Below are 23813 nucleotides of genomic sequence, written 5' to 3'. Positions count from 1 at the left end.
AAGATTTCATGGATGATGAATTCTTGTAAGTCTGAATACAACATGATAAAATGAAGCAAAACATTTTTTCTCATAAACTTGGAAACTCTTGATGAAATGTCACAACCATACGCTCGGATAGTAACTAATGGGTGTAGAGTGTACGAGTATTACATGCTTTCACTGAAGAAAGTTTATTAAGAAAATGTTTGTTATTTAAAGATAAAGCAAGAGATTTACAAATAATTTTTTAATTAAAACATTTATGTCATGAATTAATTTTGACTGTATTTATTAAATTTAATCTTTTCGATGAATCCAGATAGGGTGTTTTTTTCCAAATGTTCGAATGACAAACTCTCTGAAGAAAGAATCACATTTGTGGGCAGTCAATCCAATTAATTGTATAAGCAGTGAAAAACTATAGACTGAACAAGTTATGATTCCAAAGATAGTGTCGTGTTTCGAGATGGTCAAATAAAGACTACTGAGCAAACAAGCCCAAATTATGTTACAGAGCAGCAAAATTCCCACCAACCGATTGCGCAATATTTTAAGCCGAAGTTTTAGAGTTACTTGATCAGTGCCTAAATTGACATCAGTCCCTAGAATAGAGACACGAAGGTCTTCCCAAAATGTTTGTTCTTTCTGCAGCAAAATAGTTTTGGCTGGGTCGCATGTTTCAAGGTCACGTTCACCATTGAATTGCTGCGATTCAGGTATTTCTATTATAAATAGAAGAAAGGAGATTTCTTACCAACTACTATTTATTACTGAATAATGCATAAGACTCAATAAATTGATTTTTGGTATGAAAATATGTAATTTTTTTTATTAATAATAACAAATTTATCATTTATCTCACCTTGTCTCTTGTTGATATTTTTCTCTTTTGCGAACAATCTGTCAGACATATGTCGGTAACAGCTTGTGCTATCACTATCCTATAGAAAACAAATAAATAGCAGTTTATGGCACAAGTACACACACACACACACACACACACACACGCATATATATATATATATATATATATATATATATAATATATATATGTATATATATATATATATATATATATATATATATATATATATATATATATATATAATATAATATAATATATATATATATATATATATATATATATATATATATATATATATATATATATAAAGAGAGAGAGAGAGAGAGAAGGAAATAAAGAGAGTGAGTGAGAGAGAGAGAGAAAGGGGAGGATTAATTAGTCTTTCCAAATACACTTTACATAGTTTATTAAGGAGAAATATTCGTCAAGATACGACCACTCACTATAGATCCTAGATTCAGAGCGTAGAGGAAATAGATTTTATATTGGAGGATCCGAATATAATTTAATTATAAAAAGAATATCAGACGCCTTAATTTCAAAAACATCTGCACATCCTTTGTCGAGATTATAGAACCGGTGAGCAAAGAATTTGCAGTTATTGTGTGGTGGGCTGACTTTCACTGAGAAGTTGTCCGGTAACGCAGCAACACCTACTTCTACCTCAAGATACTCAAGGCCCATTAAGTTATTCGGTCTTCCACACTATTTTTTACGGACACTAACCATATCATATAAACAGACTTTGAATCTCCCCTTGTATTCTCTTACAAGTTTTTTAAACAGGAATATTCTCCCAAACCTCTCCACTGCCCTTATCTGCAGCTAGCTCAATAGTTTCATATCATCTCTTACCGCTTCCCTGTCCTCTCACATATCCTTTCATCTGGTTTGCTTTCCCTCCTGGATCCTCGTATCTCTTCTTGATAATGGATATGAAATCTCTCAGCACTGTACACCGTCATCTCCCATAGTAACGATCTATCAGCCTTTAATCATTTTCCAATCTTCCGTCCTCTACCTGAATCTAATACATCCACGCTTCTTCACTGAACTGAACTTGTTTTATCCTCAGTCTCTTCTCCGCTGAGTTCAATCAACAAACCACCAGTATGGTTATCAAGATGGGATCAATTACAACGAACTCTTTGTGGGCTATTTTCATATATTTAACCAATTCACCGGACCCACATTGATAAACCCCACATCTTTACGTCAATGCATTATAATTACGCTGATTCTCAACGTACCACAATTTTCTTCTTCTCTCCTTATTAAGCCTAACACTGCTAATATAGCAGTTTCTTCGACTCTGCTGTCTATGCAGCAGCAACTCGAATTTCGTTTTGAAATACCAGGAAATCCACCAATTTCTCCTCACATTTGAATCATCGTTTGTTGCAGTGTTCCATCAAGCCTAGGCAATTCTAATCCAAGACAACCATAGAGCTTTTTTTTTATTCTACTACATTTTATCCGGTAACTCTGCACTTTCTACAACTTTCATTTGCTTTACAATGATTCTAAAATTGCTACGATCTTTCTCAGTCCTGCTATCTTTTAATAAAAAAACTTGACATGATCTATTTGTCAAAAATTCTATCCGAGTAAATCTTTTACTTTCACTTTCAAAAGTTACCGCTCTGTATCTCAGTCTTGTTCCTTTCGTATGCAACAGAGCATCCATAAACTGTTCCTAAGTCCAGTAACAAGCCACTTTAGTGAGATCACTACCAACCTTTTTTGCTACATCAACTATAAAATACGCAGATTACTATACATGTGACATACTTGCTACCGTCAAACAAGATCGTTCGCTTCCATAAGTACCTTCTCTATGTGCTAAATAACTTCAAAGTACATTCCAAATTGGTAACTTGACACTTATTCGCTAAGAGACTTCTAGGACCATCTTAGAAAATGTCCCACTACAAGCATCAAGAAAAACATATCTTTGCTAAAATGAACTAAATACAAAAGAACATTAGTTAGCTATAGTAAACTATTTGCTTAAATAAATAACACGCTTGAAAGTAGTATTTGATGATTTCCTTTTAATTACGAATAAAACCCGAAAAGCTGTATCTTAAAAAAAAAAAATTTTTTCCCAACGTTTGATTTGCCCAAAACCTTGCATTAAATCCAAATGCTTTTCGTTCATAGCTCATCACAAACGTTGTACATAACATATGGCACTTAACTCTCAATCCAGTAATCAGAAAACACCTTTCGTTGATATTACAGATCCCTGTTGTGAAATAGTGGAGTCACTGTATACTTGTAAAATACTTCATTATGTTGTAAAGATCTCGTGAGTAAAACATTTGGTAGTCTCGTCCGCTTAGAATTATGGAAACGGACATAAAATGCAGTATATCAACTGAAACAACTCAGTAACGATAGCTAAGATAAAGATATGAAATATCACTTACACTTTCACGTGTTCCCCATCGTTGATCCACAATATTAGAAACGGCATAAAATGGCAGTAAAATGTACATTGCCGGGAAAACAACCAAAAAGGTGAGACCATGAATTAGAGTCCAGGCTTCTTTGGGGTGTATTAAAGCAGCGTATAAAACAGCAGTCATCAGTAGTAAAATTAAATAGTATTGCTTGAACTGAAGCTGTCCGTCCTGAAGATCTGGCCAATAAAATCAGAGCATGAAAATTTTATCACGTGACATATACTCTTGTTAAATTGTTTATTACTCGATTTATTAATGATTGAAAAACAGGGTGTTTCTCTGATTAGGTAGTCATACAACGCATCATTTCAAGTGTTCGACTAAATTCGATTCTCCAGATTTAAGGGATGTTTTATGATACTTATTCATTTTATAAAAGTATTAAGGACATAAACAAAGTAAAATAAAATTGGTAATCACAACTACATCCAAGACTCGGTTCGCCAGAAGCTTATTTCTGGTTTGATTGCATTACTAGGAAAATAAGCAAAATTAGAAAGCATGCATGCAAACTTACCATCAATTGTATCTACCACAAAGAATTTCATGTAACCAACGCTAACAGAAAGCACAATGCCTCCAAGAAAAATGGTAATTGCTGAAGTCACTGCTGACTGGGCTTGTATTGATTTTGTGGAACATATTACAGAATAAAGTATTAAACTTCCAATGCAAAATGGTGTAGTGTATAGACATGATAAACCGAAGAGGATATCTAAAGAGATTGTGAGAACAACAACAGTTGTTCCTGGTGATAACATCACTAACAGAAACATTTGCAGTATATAAATAATATAAATTAAAGAGAAGGTTGAATTGTTTTGCGTGAGTCGTCTTATGTTGCCAAAAACGAGAATTAAATTTGACATTTCTGAGAGAACCCAGCGCTTTCTCTGTTTAAGAAATTCAAGAAAATTATCAGGACAGAATGTTGAGTTGTGTGAATATGACGAATATTCTAGCTTCCAGCCTTTTAACATCATTAAGGTACATAACCAGCGATCTTCACCTGCAAACAAGGAATATATTTAACAGATAATTTGTTTATAGAACTTCACATATTTTAACTACATTTAGCTACAATCTTCCCTAATAAATATTGAAAATTTACAATGCTGCTTTAAAATTTCCAAAGTGGAAAAAAATCAGTTATGTTGATAGTTGTAAAGAGTTATGCAAAGTAATTGTAGTAGTTTCAATAGGTTATCAAAACTGAATTCTTAAGTGTAGAAATAAATGACGTAAAATGAAATTTCTATAGTAGATAATGCATACCTAACATTCGGCAAGCCTCTGCCAAAAGATCAAATATAGAAAATAAATCAATTATCTAGAAAACAATTATTCTTATTAATACTAATAGAATAATTCCTGAGAATATAAATAATACACATAGAATTGAATATGTTTTGTGCTATATTTTGTGATTATAGCCTAATGGTTTCTGTTACTGAGACTCAATATGCTATTCCGAGTGAGTATTGGCAGTTATGGAGTTCATGTCATTGACATATTAGTAACTGTGCATATCTGAGTATGGTAGCTTGATATATAAGTTAAATCTTTCTTAAATCATACCATACCGTTGGAAAAGTTCACCATTAGATAATGAATCCTTAAATATATAATGTGCTAGAAAATAACTGGATGGCATGGCCGGAACGATTTTGATAAGTCTGCTCAGTGAAAGTAGATAGAAACTAATCAACAAAACAAATGAGTGCAATACAATCTGGAATAAAATTCGTGTAACTTACAAAGCGAGAGCCCGTATTGTAATTTACAACCTCCATTTCATTTCCCTGCATGACAGTTTATTACTAATTCATAAGTTTCCATTCAATGATGAATTGTTTTCACAGTTGAGTATTATTAAAGTTGTATATTAAATCGACTTTCCTTCACACGCACACATATTCTATGCACAACTATATCACATTATGATTCTGATCTAATCCTCTACTATAATTTTATAGTAGCAATATAACGACTATATATAACGTAATTCGTATTTGATGAATATTATATATCAAAACAGAAAACAAAACAAATGAATTCTAATTGCTTAAAGTATCTGAATTTTACCATGGTCTTTGACAAATACGTCAAACTCCGACTGAATTGGTTCACAATACATATGCATGACATCTTGTATTGCTGTGGCACGATACAAACTGAAACAGCCTGGACAACACATGACGCAGCCTATGACATTTTGCGAGCTCTTGATCATCCAGAAATCTAAAAACCGAAAATTATATGTTAATCAGTCAAAAAGGTAATCTTATCGTTTGTTATTATTTTATGTTATATATGTTGTCTTAATTGTAAATCAGGGAGATTATAAACAGTATAGTGTTTGGCTATATGATAATGATGTGGAATGGTAATGATGTAAGTGCGTTTGCAGGTCCATAGAGAAGGAATATTAATGTTTGAAATTCGGAGCCGTTCAACAAATAAAAACTAATCTTCTCTCTCGATAGAGCTCCCATCTATTTCAAGTAGCGTGGAGGCGCAATGGCCCATCGGTTAGGGCAGCGGACTGGCGGTCGTAGGATTGCTGTTTTGATTACCAGACCGGGCGTTGTGAGTGTTTATTGTGATAAAAACACCTAAAGCTCCACGAGGCTCCGGAAGGGAGTTGTGGCGAACCCTGCTGTACTCTTTCACCACAACTTTCTCTCACTCTTTCTTCTTGTTTCTGTTGTACCTGTATTTCAAAGGGCCAGCTTCGTCACTCTCTATGTCACGCTGAATCTCCCTGAGAACTACATTAAGTGTACACGTGTCTGTGGAGTGCTCAGCCACTTGCACGTTGATTTCATGAACAGGCTGTTCCGTTGATCGGACCAACTGGAATCCTCGTCGTCGCAACCGACGGAGTGCCACGAGTATTTCAAGTAGCTTTCCTCGCAGAAGGAATAGAACCTACTTACAGTTTGGTAGGGACTAATATTCATTTCAAATTTTGACACAAGGCCAGCAACGCTGGGATAGAGAGTAATTCGACTGCATTGACTCCAGTGCTCAACTGGTACTTATTTTATCGACCCCGAAAGGATGAAAGGCAAAACCGACCTCGGCGGAATTTGAACTCAGAACGTAAAAACGTATGAAATGATGCCAAGCATTTTGCACGGCGTGCTAACGATTCTACCACCTCACTGCCTTATGTAGACTGCAATATTGACAGTTTGGCGGTACCAGTAATGGGATACCTAACGGCCGATTCTGGTTTAGTTTCTTGTACTCAGTTGAATCGATTGCTTTGACTGGACCATATTGTTTTGAATTATGTGAACCGACTGCGACTTTCACTGTTAAATATTTTGCTAATTACTTATAGCTGCATCCATTGCAAAAATTAGAATTATGTATCGTTAAATTTAATTGTAAGTGACCTTTCTGACAAAAATGGATCTATCATTCAGATTATGCAAGGCTAATATAGTAAAATGTAAGTTTTACACTAATGAAACTCATAACATTGTTACTCATAATGTTATGCTACTTAATAAAATACTTTAGTCTTTGGTCCAATTCCACCGCATAAAGAGAAGGCATTTATGTGTTTATAGTAGATGATGAAAATTAATTCATGAATTAACAAGAGAATTAATGAACTGAATCTCTTGGTTCAGCTGTGTGTGTGAGTGCGTGTGTGCATGCGTGCTTGTGCGTGTGTGTATGTGTGTGTGTGATTCCGTGTGTGTTATGTAGAATAACAGCTTGCCATAGCTCCACATGACCTAAAGTTTCATGGACGCGTGGGAAACATCCATCTCATCAGATATATTTATGTCTGATGAGTGTGTACGTGTGTATGTGTTCCTATTTGATTGTATGTGAACGCTGGAAAGAGAAGTGAGTTTAATCATTGATATACCTTTAGCATATTCAAATTTTTGGTACCAGACTACCGGAGTATTGCAGTGTCCTTTTGGCGAGGTTCTACCACAAGCGCCTCCTATGTTTTTATCACGATTGCAAAGGTCAATGAGTCGAACAAGACTCTTGTCGTCAAATTCCATATCGGCGTCCGTAGCAAGTATGTAAGTATAGTCATCAAAATAACTGGATTTCAACGATGATTTGTTCTGTGAGATTTCTGAAGTAGCTTTATAAGAAATGGGAAGTATTCTTGGAGAAGGTTTTGGCTCTGTCGAAGAATTCAGAGAATTTCTTTTGTTTTCTGTTGGTTTGGTGCTTTTACTGCTAGGTTTCATATCATATTGCATCTTTCTATTCCAAAATGGTTTTTCAATCATGAAAACTTTTGGCGTTAAGTCAAAACTATAGTTACAAATTGGACTGAGACAGTTGGTAGATGGAACAGGCGCAGATTTATCAAGACATGTCACTAATGGGGACATTATTGGAAAGGAAACTTTTTTGCTAACAGATGATGTTCTGTCAGTCTGGGATATGATTTGTCTAGTGTTCTTTACCTGAAGTGTTAAAGAATTAGAATTATTCTTTTCTATACAACTATTTACCGGTTCCTTATTTATGATAGTGTGATCATCGTTCGATGAGGACACATCTGTGCTTTCATCTTCATTTCCGGAAGCATCTATTATATCATCTTCGGATGTAATTCCCGGAGAGAATTCCAAACTGTCTACCGATATTGTATTGGCTATTGACTGAATCCCTGATTCTTCACTTGAAGATTCTTCATTTGTAATCTGAAAGGGTAACTCAGAATTTACCGTCATGTATCTGGAATATTGCCTTTTATTTAATAATTGTAAAACATTCGATATGGTCTGAATGATTGGTGCTTTTGAATATTCCGAATGCATCTTATGCTTGCAGGAAGAGGCATCTATGTTCTCATAGTGAACATTATAGTTCGATTTTAACAGACATTGTAACTTTCCGAGTTCCATCTTTAAAACAGAGGAGTGATTTGACTGTCTCTTTTTACTTCTTATTGATTTCCCAGTATAATTTTCATTTTCTGATATTTTTCTGTTTGTCTCATCTTGCTTCAACGAGTCGCTATGCAGTCGATCAGCTGTGCATTTTATATCACCTAACAAATATTCTGGCACACTTTCCATCGTATGAAATGTTTGCCTAGCATCTTGCGTGAAATGTAAAATTTTACATCTATAGTTCAAAATATAATTCATATACATCACTTGACTCCAGCGTTTCTTTGCCTTAAACTTCTGACAATCCTTGAAATGTACATAACATTGGAAATCATTTCTTAAAGTCCAGTTCATTTGAATACCATACGGAGTGAGATACGTTTTTAAAGAGTTCAATCTTATATTATCAAGGGATTTAATCAACGAAATAAGTATCATCGAGTTCTTGGTAAGGCGATTATCTTTTGAACCGTTATCCATAAAAATGTGAGCTTCCTTGTAAACATATTGTAGATTTGGTGATTTTGCTACGTTATTCAAACTTTGTAAAAGTCTTTTCATTTCACTTTCTTTCTCATTATACATAGTGGTACAGATAAATACTTTACTTTTGCACTTCGCTGTATTGAGGTCACCATAGATCTCAGACTGCTGAGAGTCGCCAAAACCATCAGGGTAATAATTAAGTAGTAAATACTGGTCAAGGAAAAGGGGAATCCAACTAAATTGTAGAAAGGATTCTTGGAATGGTTTCAGCAAGATGTCGCTTGGTCGCGTAAACGCTGCTCCGTAGATTAATAATGGCAAAAGCCAAACTAATGCCGCAAGAATGGATGATACAATAATCCAAATATTATAGTCGTTGCAATAATCTTCCTCAACTGATACACATTGTAATAAGTTGATTCCAATAACTGTCGGCATTGACATCATTGATGGAATTAGCATACCCGTCGTAGTGAGTCCCATCTATATAAGAGAGAGAATGTTTTAAAGATGAATACTAGAAGCAAGATTAAAACTTGTGGCAGTAATTTCTATAATTAGGACCATAATGTTAAAGTTATTAAATTATTTCACACAACTAACTTGACAAATACGGTCAAATATTGTGTGAAATCTAATGAACATTTTGTGAAATCTAATTGAACATTGAAATCTGAATTCAAATATTCGATAAACAGCTTCAGGATATAGTTACACTTATTTGTCTATCGAAAAATCACTTTAGATGATAATAATCAACTAGATCACGTAATCTCCCACTTCATAATTTAAAGTGAGTATGGAATGCCGCCATTTTATCACCTTCGAGGCAAAAGTCCATTTGCTTGAAATCCTATCAGCCTATAAATTTTATAGCCATCAGCTGGAAACGTTCAATAAGTATTTACTTTAATACCTCGGCAAAATTAATTGAGAGAAAAGGTAGTTCTGATAGTCGTGCTTAGAATATTGTCATAATTAGGTGACTAAAAACACTCAAGTACTGCATAACCTGTTCTAAAGGGCACTTTGGACAATAGCAATGTATTCTGAATTCCATATAAAGTGTTGTCGACATACTGAGTTTGTCAGCTTCTTTATTTTCAACCGAAAGGATTGTATTAACAACTATATCAACAATATAAAATTGAAACTGAAGATCAATATTCTTCATATAATACTAATCGGAAAATGTCTCTGGGATATAAAGAATTATGGTGTGCCACAGTCTCACTATAGGCTTTCGATGTATTTAATTCTAAAACTATATAATGCTACAACTATATTATAGAATATATTTGATGCTAAAACTATATAATAGAATGTATTTAATGCTAAAACTATATAATAGAATGTATTTAATGTTAAAACTATATAATAGAATGTATTTAAACTGTAAACAACTCTGAATTAGTTTTAATGAGATCAATCAGTCTCGTAGAACATTGCTCACTGGCTCATGAGTTGCAAGAGAATCACTTCACAGAAAAATAACCGTGGTATCCAGACTAAAGATAAAACGAGGGTGGACGATGGAATATTTCTTCCAAAGACAATCGCATTCTCATACGATACAAACTATGCTAACAATATAGTTCTTGGAATTATTTTAGTTATAAATATCTCGCCTAACATCAAATTTATGATATTATCTTTAAAATGATGAAATCATCTAATTTTTCTGTTACCTTTGCACAAAGAAGTCCAGTTAAGACAACAAACATGCCGGCTAAAGAAATTAAGATCACGAGGATATACACGTGGAAATAGGAGAGCTGGTGAAATCCATTAGAAATAAAATCAATAAAATATAACGATCGCAGGTCTTTAAAACGTGTCAGGAGGACAATTGAAATGCAAAACGGAACTGCGATTGTTTTTACAATTGCATACATCATTGAGGTTTTTCGGCGGTTATCCATTCGACCATCCGAGGAACGATAAAAATCCACTTGTACTTTTGGTGTCCATAGAATGGATAATAGAAGGAGGATAATAGGTAAGAGAAAAACATGTAGGAGATGAAGTTTGTATGGCGACCAGGTAAAAAGGATTCCAGATATAATTAATGGTATCAAAATACTCAAACAAAATATGGCAGGTTTTAAAGGAAATTTGGTTTTTAGATGATCGGGAGATGGGGACACTTTAAAGCCACCGTTATTAATACATTCGTCTTCAAACAATTTTGTTTTCTGAAAAAGAAAAATGAAGTATATATACCGGCATTGGATTTCATTTTATCAATATTATCATAACAGAAACATTGATTAATATTTAAAATGTACAAAGGATAAAAGTTTGAAACAAATTATTGTTAGAGAATATTTTGAATACATTCAATTAACAAGTGTAAAATTATAAAATTGAAAATCCCTATGATAATAGTTGCGGTGATGGCATTAGTACCGATATTATTGCTTTTTAACTCAAAGTAACCTTTGATTGAGCAGACACGTGATCTACCAATTCTTTTGCATTATCATTTATGCCTTTATTTATTTAAGACTGTGGGAGATTTAAATGTTATATCTAGTAAGTCAAGCGACTACGTAGAGTCTGTTGGCTTGCAGGTACTGAATTAAGTGGCATTTCGAAACTATAACCTGTTTGGACCCTAATATATATAAAAATTCGTGCTGTGATTCAGGCTAAAATATTTTGTGACAGTTATGTTTTTGTCTTTTCTGGGATTAGCGAAGGATTGCAACTCAGCACTGAGATCACATCAAACATAAATCAAATATATACTGTTGTTGCTGATGTTTTCCCAAGTTAGTCTGAATTGAGCAGTTCTATGGTGCGCCATAGTCGATCGATAGACAAGGCCCAAACTACATGCTCGTTTCCTTCTAGAACGATGTTTCCACCGAATTGAGGACCATACTACACACTCCACCATATGGAGTGTATTCCTGAGTGATTTGCGCACTTTCCGTTTTCAAACTATTTCTATACACTTGCATCCGGTGCTGAATATAGGCGAAGTGGGTAAGGTGTACCTCAACTCTTATTGCTGGTAATATGCATTCCTACAGAGTATTGCGGATCAGAGTAGCTATTGATGATAATTGAGTGTGTGTGGTATCTGGAATTTGCTTCGGATGAATGGGAGAAATAGCTTTATTCTTATGTTATTGTAGTAGTAACTGCAGTGTTGTATAAGTATATGCTTATCTGGAGGGATTTTTTCCTATGGTGACAGGTATTGTGAGCAACAAGCAATACCTCTTGCATATCTTGGTATTTAGTTTTTAGTAGTTTTGTTTCATTGAATAATTGGTCATTAGGTATGGTCCAGTATCACCTGTTATGATTTAGAGAGTACTGTTTTGTGTATTTTTGTAATGTCTTATAAGCTTGTTGTGGATAGTTTAGGTCCATGTAGGAGTAGTGCTGCTGGCAATTGTCAAATGCTCTGTAGACACATCTGGGGCCTTAGCATGGTTAGGTGTAGTTTTAGATAGCTCAATATTCATAGCTTATAATTATGGGAAAAAAACACTCGAAGATAACCGAAACTTGTTATCTTTTCTAGTTACATGCTTGATTATTTTCTGACCAAATCTCGTCTCTCCTCCGATAAAAACACTTCCATATTTTGTTTAAAGATAAAAAAGAAAAGTTGAAGAAAATAGCTAAATACTTACATTAGTTATTCCCCTTTGTTTAATATATTCGTTTATAGCAGGCACAGAGTACACTGATCCAGACAACAATAGCAATATATGGGCGGGAAAAAGTGGAGCAAACTCTATGAAGAGTACACTCAAACAGGCTACTTCCAGCAAACTGGCCAGAATACCCTACAATATCAGCAATGATAATTCATAAAAAGAAATGCAGAACAGAAATTGTTCACAATGTTAAGTAAACAGGTCAAAATTGATAACTGACTCTTAAAATGTAAATTTCAAGTTATCAATATATTGAACTATAGACGTCTCAGATAAAGCGACTAAATTCTTGGCAAACCGAATCCAAAGCACAATTTTGATTTCCGACTGAAAAATAATCGCTTATTTAATTTGTGTTTTGCTACAGGAAAAAGTCGTGTCATCGAGATTTTTCACACATTCTATATAAACAATATATTCTACAGTAATGGAAACAAATGACGTAATACTGCGTCTTAAACTCTGTCCATGGTGACCAACATTACGGTTCTCCGAAAATCTAGGGTCACTAGAGACCTACTACTCTTTTATGCTATTTACCAGAAGGCTCTCATTTAGGGAAGTTCGATAAAAGGAATGTTGGTTGCCCCAGACATTAACCAAGCCTTAATCTATGTTAGCACGCTAATTTCAAAATTTCTCGATTTCAGGCCCTACTGGTCTCTTAGGTTTTGTATCAGTAGTTTCTTATCGGTTCACACTATCATGACATGTATAGTAGGTGTTCCTTCTGCCCCATCGTCAATCAGTTCCGGTGTGCCTCATGGTTCGGTTTTGTCCTCAAATGTCTTGCTTCTACATATCATTGACCTATTTTCCACCACATCCTGTAACCCACTCTTATGCAAACGATATGTTCTTTCATTGTTCTCTAACATGCAACTTAAACGCCGTAAGCTAAACCTGCATCGATTACATGAACCGGGACTTTGAGAATATCCGCAAGTGTGTGTGTGTGTTTGGGGTAGCATACCAATCTTGTCACTTTTAACAGCACTGCACATATCAAGGAAACACGATCGCACAACACTTCTGCTAAATATAAGTGAGAAGTCATTCTGAATACTATTATCCTCGCTATCACCGAGAATCACTGATGAAATTAGATTGTAAACTTAGGACTGATCCTTCTCTTTCTGGTCAGAAAATATTTCAGACCTTAACAGTTGCAGGCACTGCAGAAGGTTTCAGAGAGGCCTGGCGTTGAATACCGCTCTCACATCAGGGACAGAACCACTAATAGGTATACATAAATTCTGGACTGCATCCGCATCCAGAGAAGAGCTACTAGACTCTTTGGTATTGAAGGAAATAAAATTTAATAAAATGCCTGATCCACTGGTGTACTGTCTCCCACCTCTCCCTTTTTCTATCGTGACGATAAGAACCCTTGTTTCTCGAAGCTCGTGGCTCTCGTATCACCTTCACTCAGACGCTCTCGCTCCAGTTGTCTCTCCATTTCTGGTCACCCCTGTCATGTCCGCCTCACTCCCTGTCACGCTCTAACTACTACACCTGGTTGTTTCCTCTCCAAAATATCAACCCTCTGGAATCTTCTTCCTGCTCATACGTATGTTGATCTGCAACAGTTTAAGCTCAACACTAACACCATCTCGTTAGTAGTGGAGTGCCTGCAAAGGCTAATGGAGACTCAGTAAGGAAGATTAAAAAACATTTTTATGTATTAAATAGGGTGGACTGTGTGGTAAAATTTTGGTCTAACGCTGTAGTGCAAATAATATATAACCGTCTGACTGAGTAAAGCATTTCACTTTGTAGAAGAGAAAAATGGAAAGTTGTACATTGACACCATCTACGTTAGGAACTAATGCTTGTAAATATGGCATGTATCAAATATATTTTATAGGAAGAGAGTCGTTAAAGTGGTATTTGTTCTAGGGTCAATAAAATCTCGGTCCAGAAGCCTTCCAGTATTTGGTCCAGCTTTTTATATTCAGAGTTAAATCCTACTATGGTCCACAATAGTTATAGATTTAATCCGTTGCTTAGTTTCACATCATTTCCTGGCACCTTAGGTATAATTAGCGGGTCTGTTCTGTTCTAATAATTCAGACTAAGTCACTGGTTCAAGGACACCCTCCTTACTCCAATTCACCAGTCTTGAAAGCCTTGTATAGGATCTTGAGCCCTGCTTTCCCTCTTGACTAAAACATACCAAAAAAAAAAACGATTACTAAAACAATTGGTCAATAATAGTTTAATGTAATCAACACTTGAAATTTTAAATGACATGTAAGAATTACTAGTGTTATAAATCAGTCATATACAACTGTCTATGTATATGCGCGTGCATACGTGCAGGTAACACCATTATAAAATTATTGCTCTCAGAAAAATGGTATCTCATTTGCATAAGAAAATTAGTAAATATAGAAAACAATGCTTCCATAATTAACTATTGGGTTGTCAAATACATTCGACTTCTTGTCGTGAACGAAGAACTTATTATCAACTGACCTGTTAAAAATTAGGATTGAAATAAATGGTAAGAAACTCGAAATTATCAGGCAGCTCAATATTAATTCGATATTGGGTCCTATATGAGGAAAATTTTGTCTTGGAGCAGTATCGTACAAAAATCAATTTCCTGTCTGTGACTGAACACAATAAATTTTTAGGGTAGAGGTAGGTTAATTTAATTAACGTAGGGCTTGACTGGAATTCATTTTACCAACCCTTTGAAAATGTTGAAAGGAACATTAGACAAAGTCGGTGCCGCAAAAAGAAAAAAAAGAAAGAAAGCAATTTTATGCAACACTAGATTTTTTATCCTTATCATTAAATATCGCTTAAATATTTCTCTGTGTGTTGATATATTAAATACCGTGCAAAGATGTGACACAGTTGGCCATTTTGTCCATTTCTTGACACAAATGAAGGAGGTACCCCACACGCAGTGAGCTATGTTAAACAAGTGTGGAATTTCGAGCACAATGCAAACACAGATGTACCTGTAACAGAAAGAATATAACATTGATTAGTTTTCGTACAGAATGAAAAAAAAAACCTGTTTCCATTCATCAACAATATTTCACTGTAAAAGGATACAATTTTTAATTTCGTAACTCACTTCTTTTACTTCATTAATGTGACACTATACAGAAGAGTCTAAACCATGAATTATCGAAAGGGGTCAACGTTTAATGTTAAACATTAGTTAATAATGGAGAACTGCTATATGTGGTTTATCGTGGACAATTGTCGATCTGATCAGTAAATCTTTACTTTTCTGTCTTCACTTAATCCTGTTAGTGATATTTAGAGACTAATTCCGCTCTGAGCAAACTAAGTCGATACACGAAAACTAGTTTTGGTAGAATATCAGAATTCCGGGATTAACATTCCCTTTAGAGGGTGGTGGTGATATGAATAGTGGTGGTATTGGTGGAGATGTTATGATGATAGAAATGATATTGGGCAAGGACGACAATGTTGAGGATGATGAAAGTGATGTCGTGACGGCGGCTTGGGAGTTGAAGCTGTTAACGTGGAGCAATGGGGAAGATAGTTTGATAGTGGTAGTGGTGGTTTCGGCGACGGCGGCGGCGGCGGCGGTGATGATGATATTAATGATGATGACGACGAGGAGGAAATTAATGTTGTAAGAATTGATGATGATGTCTGCGGCGTTATATACAGAGAGATGGATTTTAGTGGCGTAAATAAAGCAATTAAATATTTGTAATTGGGGTAACAGTGACAGAACTTATACTGGTTATGATGCCGGTACCTATGACTTAGGGTTATCTCTATGCAGTATAAAGCGAGGCTGAAAAAATTCGAATGCTTCTGCCTAGTCGCAAGCAGAAACACTGACACACATACCACGCTCATCCACTGGCCTTGCAATCAGTGCTAATGTTACATACATACATACATACATACATACATACATACGTACAAATAGACATATATGTAGGTGTGCATACATCTAAGCATACGTTTATGCTATATGAACATGTCTCTCCCCACAATGCTTATTACGGATATATGTAAGCATATATGCAAAGACAATGTTCTAGCATATATAGTATTCGTCGCAGTTAAGTTCCAGGTCGTAAGCATTGAGGAACAAAAGACCAACTTCTGATAGACAGAATGGTACTGAACCACTGCAAGAAAATACTAATCTGGGTATGGTGTGGATCGATTATAAGAAAGCGTATGACATGGTCCCCTATTCCTGGATTTTAAAAAGTCTTGAGCTGGTATAGGTGTCTGATAACATCAAATTTTATTAGGAGATCAATGGAAAACTGGACTACAGAGTTAACCTCAAGTGGAAAAGTTTTTGGCGACGGTTAACATCAAGAGAGGCATATTTCAAGGAAATAGCCTATTACAATTGTTGTCTGTGATTTGGATGATACTCCTCACACAGATACTACTGAAAGTGACATCGGGGTACACATTGAAAAGTGGAGGAAAATTAAAACATCTGTTATATATGGATGATTTAAAGATCTTTGAATTTAAATATCTTTGGAAAGTTCGAACGTGAAATAAACGACATAGTTTCAACAGTGCAGATATTCAGTAAGGATATCGGAATGGACTTTGGGACAAAAAAGTTTGGTATACTTATAATACAAAGAGGAAAAGTAGTGTCGTCTGATGGTGGTGTAGAGCTATCCAACGGCGATAAAATCAAGGATATTGAAACTGATGGATATAAATATCTGGGGATTTTAGAATACGACAAAATCAAGGAAAGTGAAATCAAGGAAAGCTTTAGGCGAGAATATCTCAGAAGAACCAAGTTATTCATAGGAAGTAGACTCAATGGGAAAAAAACAAAATCAGGGCAACACAGGGACCGTTTCTTTAAAGCGATACGACGCAGGTGTTGTTATGTGGACGAAGAACGAGCATGAGCAAATGGACAGGAAAACTAGAAAGGTGATGACAATTAACATGGAACTTCGCCCTAAAAGCGATACTGTATGTGCCTAGAAACAGGAGTGGAAGAGGTCTCATAGGATGCAAGATCTGTATTGTCAACTAGAAGAACAGTCTTAGATGGTGCATCAAACAACAGAATGAATCCTTGCTTGCCGCTGTTAGAATTAACAATATAATACCTACCAAAAATGCGATGAACCCACAAACATCTAAGAAACAGGATGAAAAAGAAAGAGTAAACAACTGGAAAATGAAACCACTGCATGAGCAATACCTCAAAGAAATCGAAGGAGAAGACAATATCTGAAAGTGATCTGAAAGGATACACTGAGGCACTGATGTGCAGAGCCCAGGAACAAGCTCTGAGAACTAATTACACCAAGTTCGAAATAGATAATAATAGCGAATCGCCCCTTTGTAGAATGTGTGACAGCAGAAACGAAACAATCTCACATATTGTGAGTGAGTGTAGCAAGCTAACCCCAAAACACCACAAAAGGACGCACAATAACGTGGCTAAGTTCCTTCACTGGAGGCTACGTGAAAAGTACGGTCTGAACAGAGCATGGAAATGGTACGAACATGAACCAGAAGGAGTCACCTAGAACAAGGAATATAAGATACTGTGGGAGTTTACAATCCAATGTGACTCGGAGTCGAGACTCGGAAACCAGATATTGTTGTGGTAGATAAAAGAAAAAAGGAAACTAAGATCATAGATATTTCAATACCTGGAGATGCACGCATAAGTGACAAAGAACTAGAAAAGATTGAAAAGTACAGACTACTAAAAGACGAAATTGCAAAAATGTGGACTATGAGGAGAGTGTCTGTCATTCCAGTAGTTGTAGGGACACTCGGAGCACTAACAACCAAGTTCGAGAAATATGTCAAAGAAAACGGAATTGGCATGAAAGCAGAGCAAGCCCAAAACACTGCTCTGTTGGGGGCAGCTAGGATCTTGAGATTAGTACTTAGATGTTACATGTCTCCCACAGTAATTAACAACCAAGTATCAAAGTTTATAATGTGCGGAAAGAGACCCTGTGAGACTTCCGACGGCAAGCTACTGTCTGTTCTCACAGAATCTACCAGAACAAACAAGACCGTACGTTCTCACAAGAGGTTGTCACGACATCACTTTCTTCATCCTCAACAATAATAATGAAAATTTCGGTATAATTTCAAAAAGCATATGTAGAATCCAGTATTTTGCAAATTGTGGAAGAGTAACCATATTCTGTGTCCACCCGAAAAATTGTGGTATGTAATATTCATGTCACACCTTGAACGTTCATGTGTTTGGTACGTCATCTTACAGCAAGTGGGAGAAAATCGGTTTGTTATGAAGCCTTATAAGGGGGTACAATAAAAATTCTTTTTGGTGCTTTTACACCGTCAGTAATTTGGCCAGTCTCTACGCAGTCGGGTCTCTTCTGTACAGTTCGAGCAACCTTTATAGGTTTTGAAAGGCTGGACCACAGGTGGAAAAGTGAAGGGGAATGTGAGAATGGAAAGAATCCTCACTGTCTATTCTGGATAATGTAACAACTATGTCTTAATGTTTCTGCCTCCAATTTTTTCTATCTTCTAAACCAAATATAACAAACTACACAATCTTATATTACGTAGTAATAGTAGTCAATATTCTTGAAAAGATATAAAACATTTTTCATTCGTTACTTACCAAGTAGACGAGGATATTTCTTCAAATTTATGAAGGTGCAACAATGAGAGTAGTGCTACATGTCCTGTGGTCATAGATACCCACATGACAATAAAAAGCAGTACTGCGAAACCAGCCTAGAAAATAAGAATTATATAGAAGAATACGAATCTGATTTTTATTATAGACTTTTGCGTGGGGTTATTGCTGGGTATCAATATTGGTTAATAGCTAAATGTAGACCATACAAACTTCTTAACGTGTTCATTGCATGAAATCTATAGAAAAATCTCGACAAAGCACTACGTAAACATCCATGTAATTTGATCCAGCGTTGACCTTAGCGACACACAAAACTTACATCTTAATTTTTCAAATTTTGATCCATCTCTACCATATTTCAACTATATACTCAGCTTTTAATTTGTATTAATGTATAGTTTGGAGAATCACCATGTTGAAGACAACAATGCAAACTATTCATTGACGGATGTATTTATTAGGAAAGGCGAAGTCTTTATACTGCTCATTTCTACTTCACGTGCTGCTACTAAATTAATTCTGGCATGACAAACGTCAGCATACCTCAGCAAATGTACTACTATAGCTCCCCACCCGGCATAAAGCCACTTAGATTGAAGGGATATGATTTATATATTACTCAGGTTGTGTGCTGTTTCCTAGATACAAGAAACGTTACGGTGTATCTCCAAATGACCAAAGCGGTTTCTGCCACCGAAGAGGCAGAATCATGCCGAAACACTATGTCTGATAGGCTGCTGTATTACTTGAAGCAAGAGTCGAAGTGTTTTTACACACAAAGACTACAGAGAATTTTTTCATCCGAGACAAAAGCCTGTAGTGAATGCCTTTCACGTTCTGATGGACAGGACCATATTAAAAATAAATGTACACATTTTTGTATTGCAACTCGCTACCTCGTGTGCCTGTGCTAAATTAATTTCAGGGTGGCAAACCTAAGTAAACACCAGTGCAACATTTTCGAGTTTAAATAGAACCCGTGGCCTGGGTTTAATTCTAATTTGAAATCATATCAAAAGTGTTGTGAAGAAAAATATTTCCCTTGGGATATTAGTTTCCATGTCTATATAAGGAATATTTATTATTTGAAATTTAGTACATGGAATGCCTTTCACGTTCTGATGGACAGGACCATATTAAAAATAAATGTACACATTTTTGTATTGCAACTCGCTACCTCGTGTGCCTGTGCTAAATTAATTTCAGGGTGGCAAACCTAAGTAAACACCAGTGCAACATTTTCGAGTTTAAATAGAACCCGTGGCCTGGGTTTAATTCTAATTTGAAATCATATCAAAAGTGTTGTGAAGAAAAATATTTCCCTTGGGATATTAGTTTCCATGTCTATATAAGGAATATTTATTATTTGAAATTTAGTACATGGAATAAGACAAGTTACATTGGTTATGGATGAAGATTCGTAAAGTTATATCGAGTAATAAAACGTGAGGCTATGTATAGCATGTGTTCAGGCTTTAAATTCTGCCAGATAAATTTCACTTTTCACACAACCTGAGTAATATATAAATCATATCCTTTCGATCTATGTGGCTTTATGCTGGGTGGGGAGCTATGATATGCATTCTGTTTATATCAGAACCTGTGTCAATAAAAATAATAAACATAGAACATTGTATTGTTTATACAATTTTGTGGTTTCTTTCCTCGAGAGCTTGGTTTGAAACATCAAGAAATGTTGGTTTCAAATTTTGGCACAAGGCCAGCAATTTCGAGGGAGGGGTAACCCAGTGCTCAATGGGTATTTATTTTATCGACTCCGAAGGATTAAAGGTAAAGTCGACCTCGGCGGAATTTCAACTCGGAATGTAAAGACGGACAAAATGCTACTAAGCATTTAATTCGGCGCGCTAATGATTCTGCCAGTTCACCACCTTAACAAGCATCAAGAAATATCAACAGTATATGATACAGGTTGAATTAACATTTTCCTAAGAACAAGTTAAACCCTATTATCCAAATATAAAATACAAATGAAACAAATTTCAGCACGAAGTAATAAGACATACATTTATCTTCCGCAAATGTTATTACATTTACTTACCATTTGCCTTTGGTAGTTATTGTTCGGTGACGGCATTTCCTTCTCTTCTTTTGTAGTTTAAACTAGAAGTATAAACTATCTCGTTCCTTAAAAGAATGTTTGTTTAAGAAATATGAGTCATGATGTTGGTTATATAAACGATGGTGAATATAAAATAATTTACCAGCCAACTGAAACTGAAACGTACTTTAAATTCCGCTTTGAATTTATGAAGGTGCAGCAATGAGATTAGTGCTACATGTCCTGAATAACAAGAGTTGTAATACAAACAGTAGACTTAAGACAAACGGATAACGCAAAGGCTTTCATTCCTCAATTAAAATCATAGTGCCGTTAGCAATTATACGTATATATAAATATATAATATGCACACGCGTGGCTGTGTGGTAAGAATTTTGCTTTCCAGCCACATGTTCCGCGTTCAGTCCTACTGCGTGACACCATGGGCAAGTGTCTTCTACTCTAGCCTTGAGCTGACCAAAGCCTTATGAATGGAGTTGGTAGACGGAAAGGAAAAGCGGTCCGCGCGCGCGCGCGTATGTGTATGTGTGCGTGCGTGCTTGTATGAGACTTGTTGGTGTGTCTACGTTCCCGGCTCTAGCGGTTCGGCAAAAGACTAAACGTTCTTGAAGGTGATAAAAAATAATGATTATATATATATATATATATATATATATATATATATATATATATATATATATATATATATATATATATATATATATATATATATATACATACATACATGCATACATACATATATATATATATATATATATATATATATATATATATGCATATGTATATATATAATTTATATTCATATATATAAATATAAATAAAATGGTATTCATAATACATATATATATAGAAATATATATATGTGAATATATATATATGTATATATGTATGTATGTATGTATGTATGTATGTATGTATGTATGTATGTATGTATATGCCATATTTTCAGTTCAAGAGGAAACTCATGTGTTATCATATATAACACAGAATAATAGTAGTAAGGTAATCCGCATAAAATAAAGTATAATATTTAATAATTAACCATAAAACGTATGCAGTAATTTCATCTCCTAATACACTTTATGATTAGTGATTGTAATTTAATTTGGTTACATTTCAAATATAGATAAAATATTGTCCATACACACCATAGAGGAAATATATGAAAGCCTAAAAATTCTAATGATTGGCATGAGTTCATTTTACTTATACTCTTCAAAAATGCAAACATATCAATATGTTTCAGTCCTGTCCCATTCAACAGCTTAAGTGCTACCTGTTTGTTTGAAAAATTCAGTTGCAAATAGTGAATGATAGCGTTTTAGATTAATCAGATTCGAGGATTGATTTACTTAGTCTGAAATAAAGCTGAAACAATTATTTTGAAGACTTCGTATGGATACAATTTTGGAAACCAAATTATGGTTCTTTTCTGTTTGGTACATAGTCTTTTCTAGTGAATGTTGTTTTTGTAAGACAGTCTCACTTAAGTTATGGCTGTATGACTTGAACTAAAATATATAAACGTTAAACATGGTAATAAAATTTTATACTGGCAGCGTAAAGTAAGAAGAAAGCAAGCTCCAAAGAGTCGCAGGTTTGATTCCGAATGGTAACCACCTATGGTAGAAATGTTTTGGGGAAAAAAATCTAAAGACACAGTTTCTGTTCAGTCTTCTTAAAATAATTAGTACATTCAAAACTAACCAATGATATAAATATTAATATCAATTATCTAAAGGAGACCATGTTTAATTAAAAAATCATGGAACTACAATAGACTGAATGCATGAAGAAATAAATTTTGTGATGATTAGTATTTATTCTCTCAAAACAATTCTTCTTGGTTTCCACAATGAAACAAAGTTTTACTCACTGCCAAACGATACATAATTACTAAATATTGGGAATAAAACAAGTTGGATATTTACCCATTCTTCTATTTATTTCAAGTATCCGTTTTTTCTAAACTTTAACAACTTCGGTCAAATGAAAATAGCCAGCAGGAATCAAACAAATGTATATACTACCAAATATATATATATATGTATTTTTTTTTAATCGTAAGTGGTCCTTCTGGATATGTGATCATAAATAGTGACTTTTTGTACCACTATTAGTTAGATTTCCGTGCCAGGTGAAACACTTCAAGCCGGAGTTGAGGGACACTCACCCGCTGAGATGTCACCGCTTCGTATTATTTCAATAGCACAAAAATACTGTTTCGTTGTAACTTTTATTTTCGCTAACCTCAAAAGGTTGAACAGTGTCACCGAATGTAAGAAATATTGAAAGTAAAATATTTCATGTTACCAAAAGTGGACGGAACGTGACCTATTATGGAATTTAAAATTGACTCTTCACCGTCTCCAAAGCTGATCGTGCTGTTTGATAAAGCTCCGTACAATAATTTGATGTAAACCTCCATCTAGTAACACCAACAATGAATTGTTTGTAGAATCACTTATTTCCCCCTCCATTCCCTCTCTCCTTCTTTTCCCCCTCTCTCTTTCTTTTTCCCCTTCTCTCTCTCTCTCTCTCTCTCTCTCTCCATTTCTGTAAGAGAGATTTCTTTACATATCTATATGGCTTCGATTAACGACGAGGGGGTACGCAAAAGAAACTGGAATTTTACAGTATTATTTTATTCACTTAGTTTTACGTTTACACTTTTATCGCCTTCAAAATATTTTCCATTTGAGGGCAATGTATCGGTCTAGCTACGTTTTCCATAATTA

At 35.0% G+C, this 23813-nt stretch overlaps 1 protein-coding gene across 1 annotated transcript; it reads right to left on the bottom strand.

Moving 5' to 3' along the window:
* Nucleotides 1-214: 214 nt before the first annotated feature.
* Nucleotides 215-23287, bottom strand: LOC149134174 (uncharacterized). Its single transcript, XM_089356913.1, has 12 exons — nt 23007-23287; nt 21055-21140; nt 18972-19087; nt 15207-15333; nt 12335-12490; nt 10373-10879; nt 7205-9167; nt 5401-5556; nt 3833-4324; nt 3280-3491; nt 845-923; nt 215-704 (listed from the first exon to the last, which is right to left on the bottom strand). Exons 2-12 carry the CDS (start codon nt 21088-21090, stop codon nt 280-282), a joined length of 4269 nt encoding a protein of 1422 aa, XP_089213039.1. The 5' UTR covers nt 21091-21140; nt 23007-23287; the 3' UTR covers nt 215-279.
* Nucleotides 23288-23813: the final 526 nt, after the last annotated feature.

Source organism: Octopus bimaculoides, chromosome 9 (genome assembly GCF_046866305.1).
Source record: "Octopus bimaculoides isolate indiv1 chromosome 9, ASM4686630v1, whole genome shotgun sequence".
In the NCBI taxonomy this organism is placed as follows: Eukaryota; Metazoa; Mollusca; class Cephalopoda; order Octopoda; family Octopodidae; genus Octopus; species Octopus bimaculoides.
This window is presented reverse-complemented; position numbering and strand designations above follow the sequence as displayed.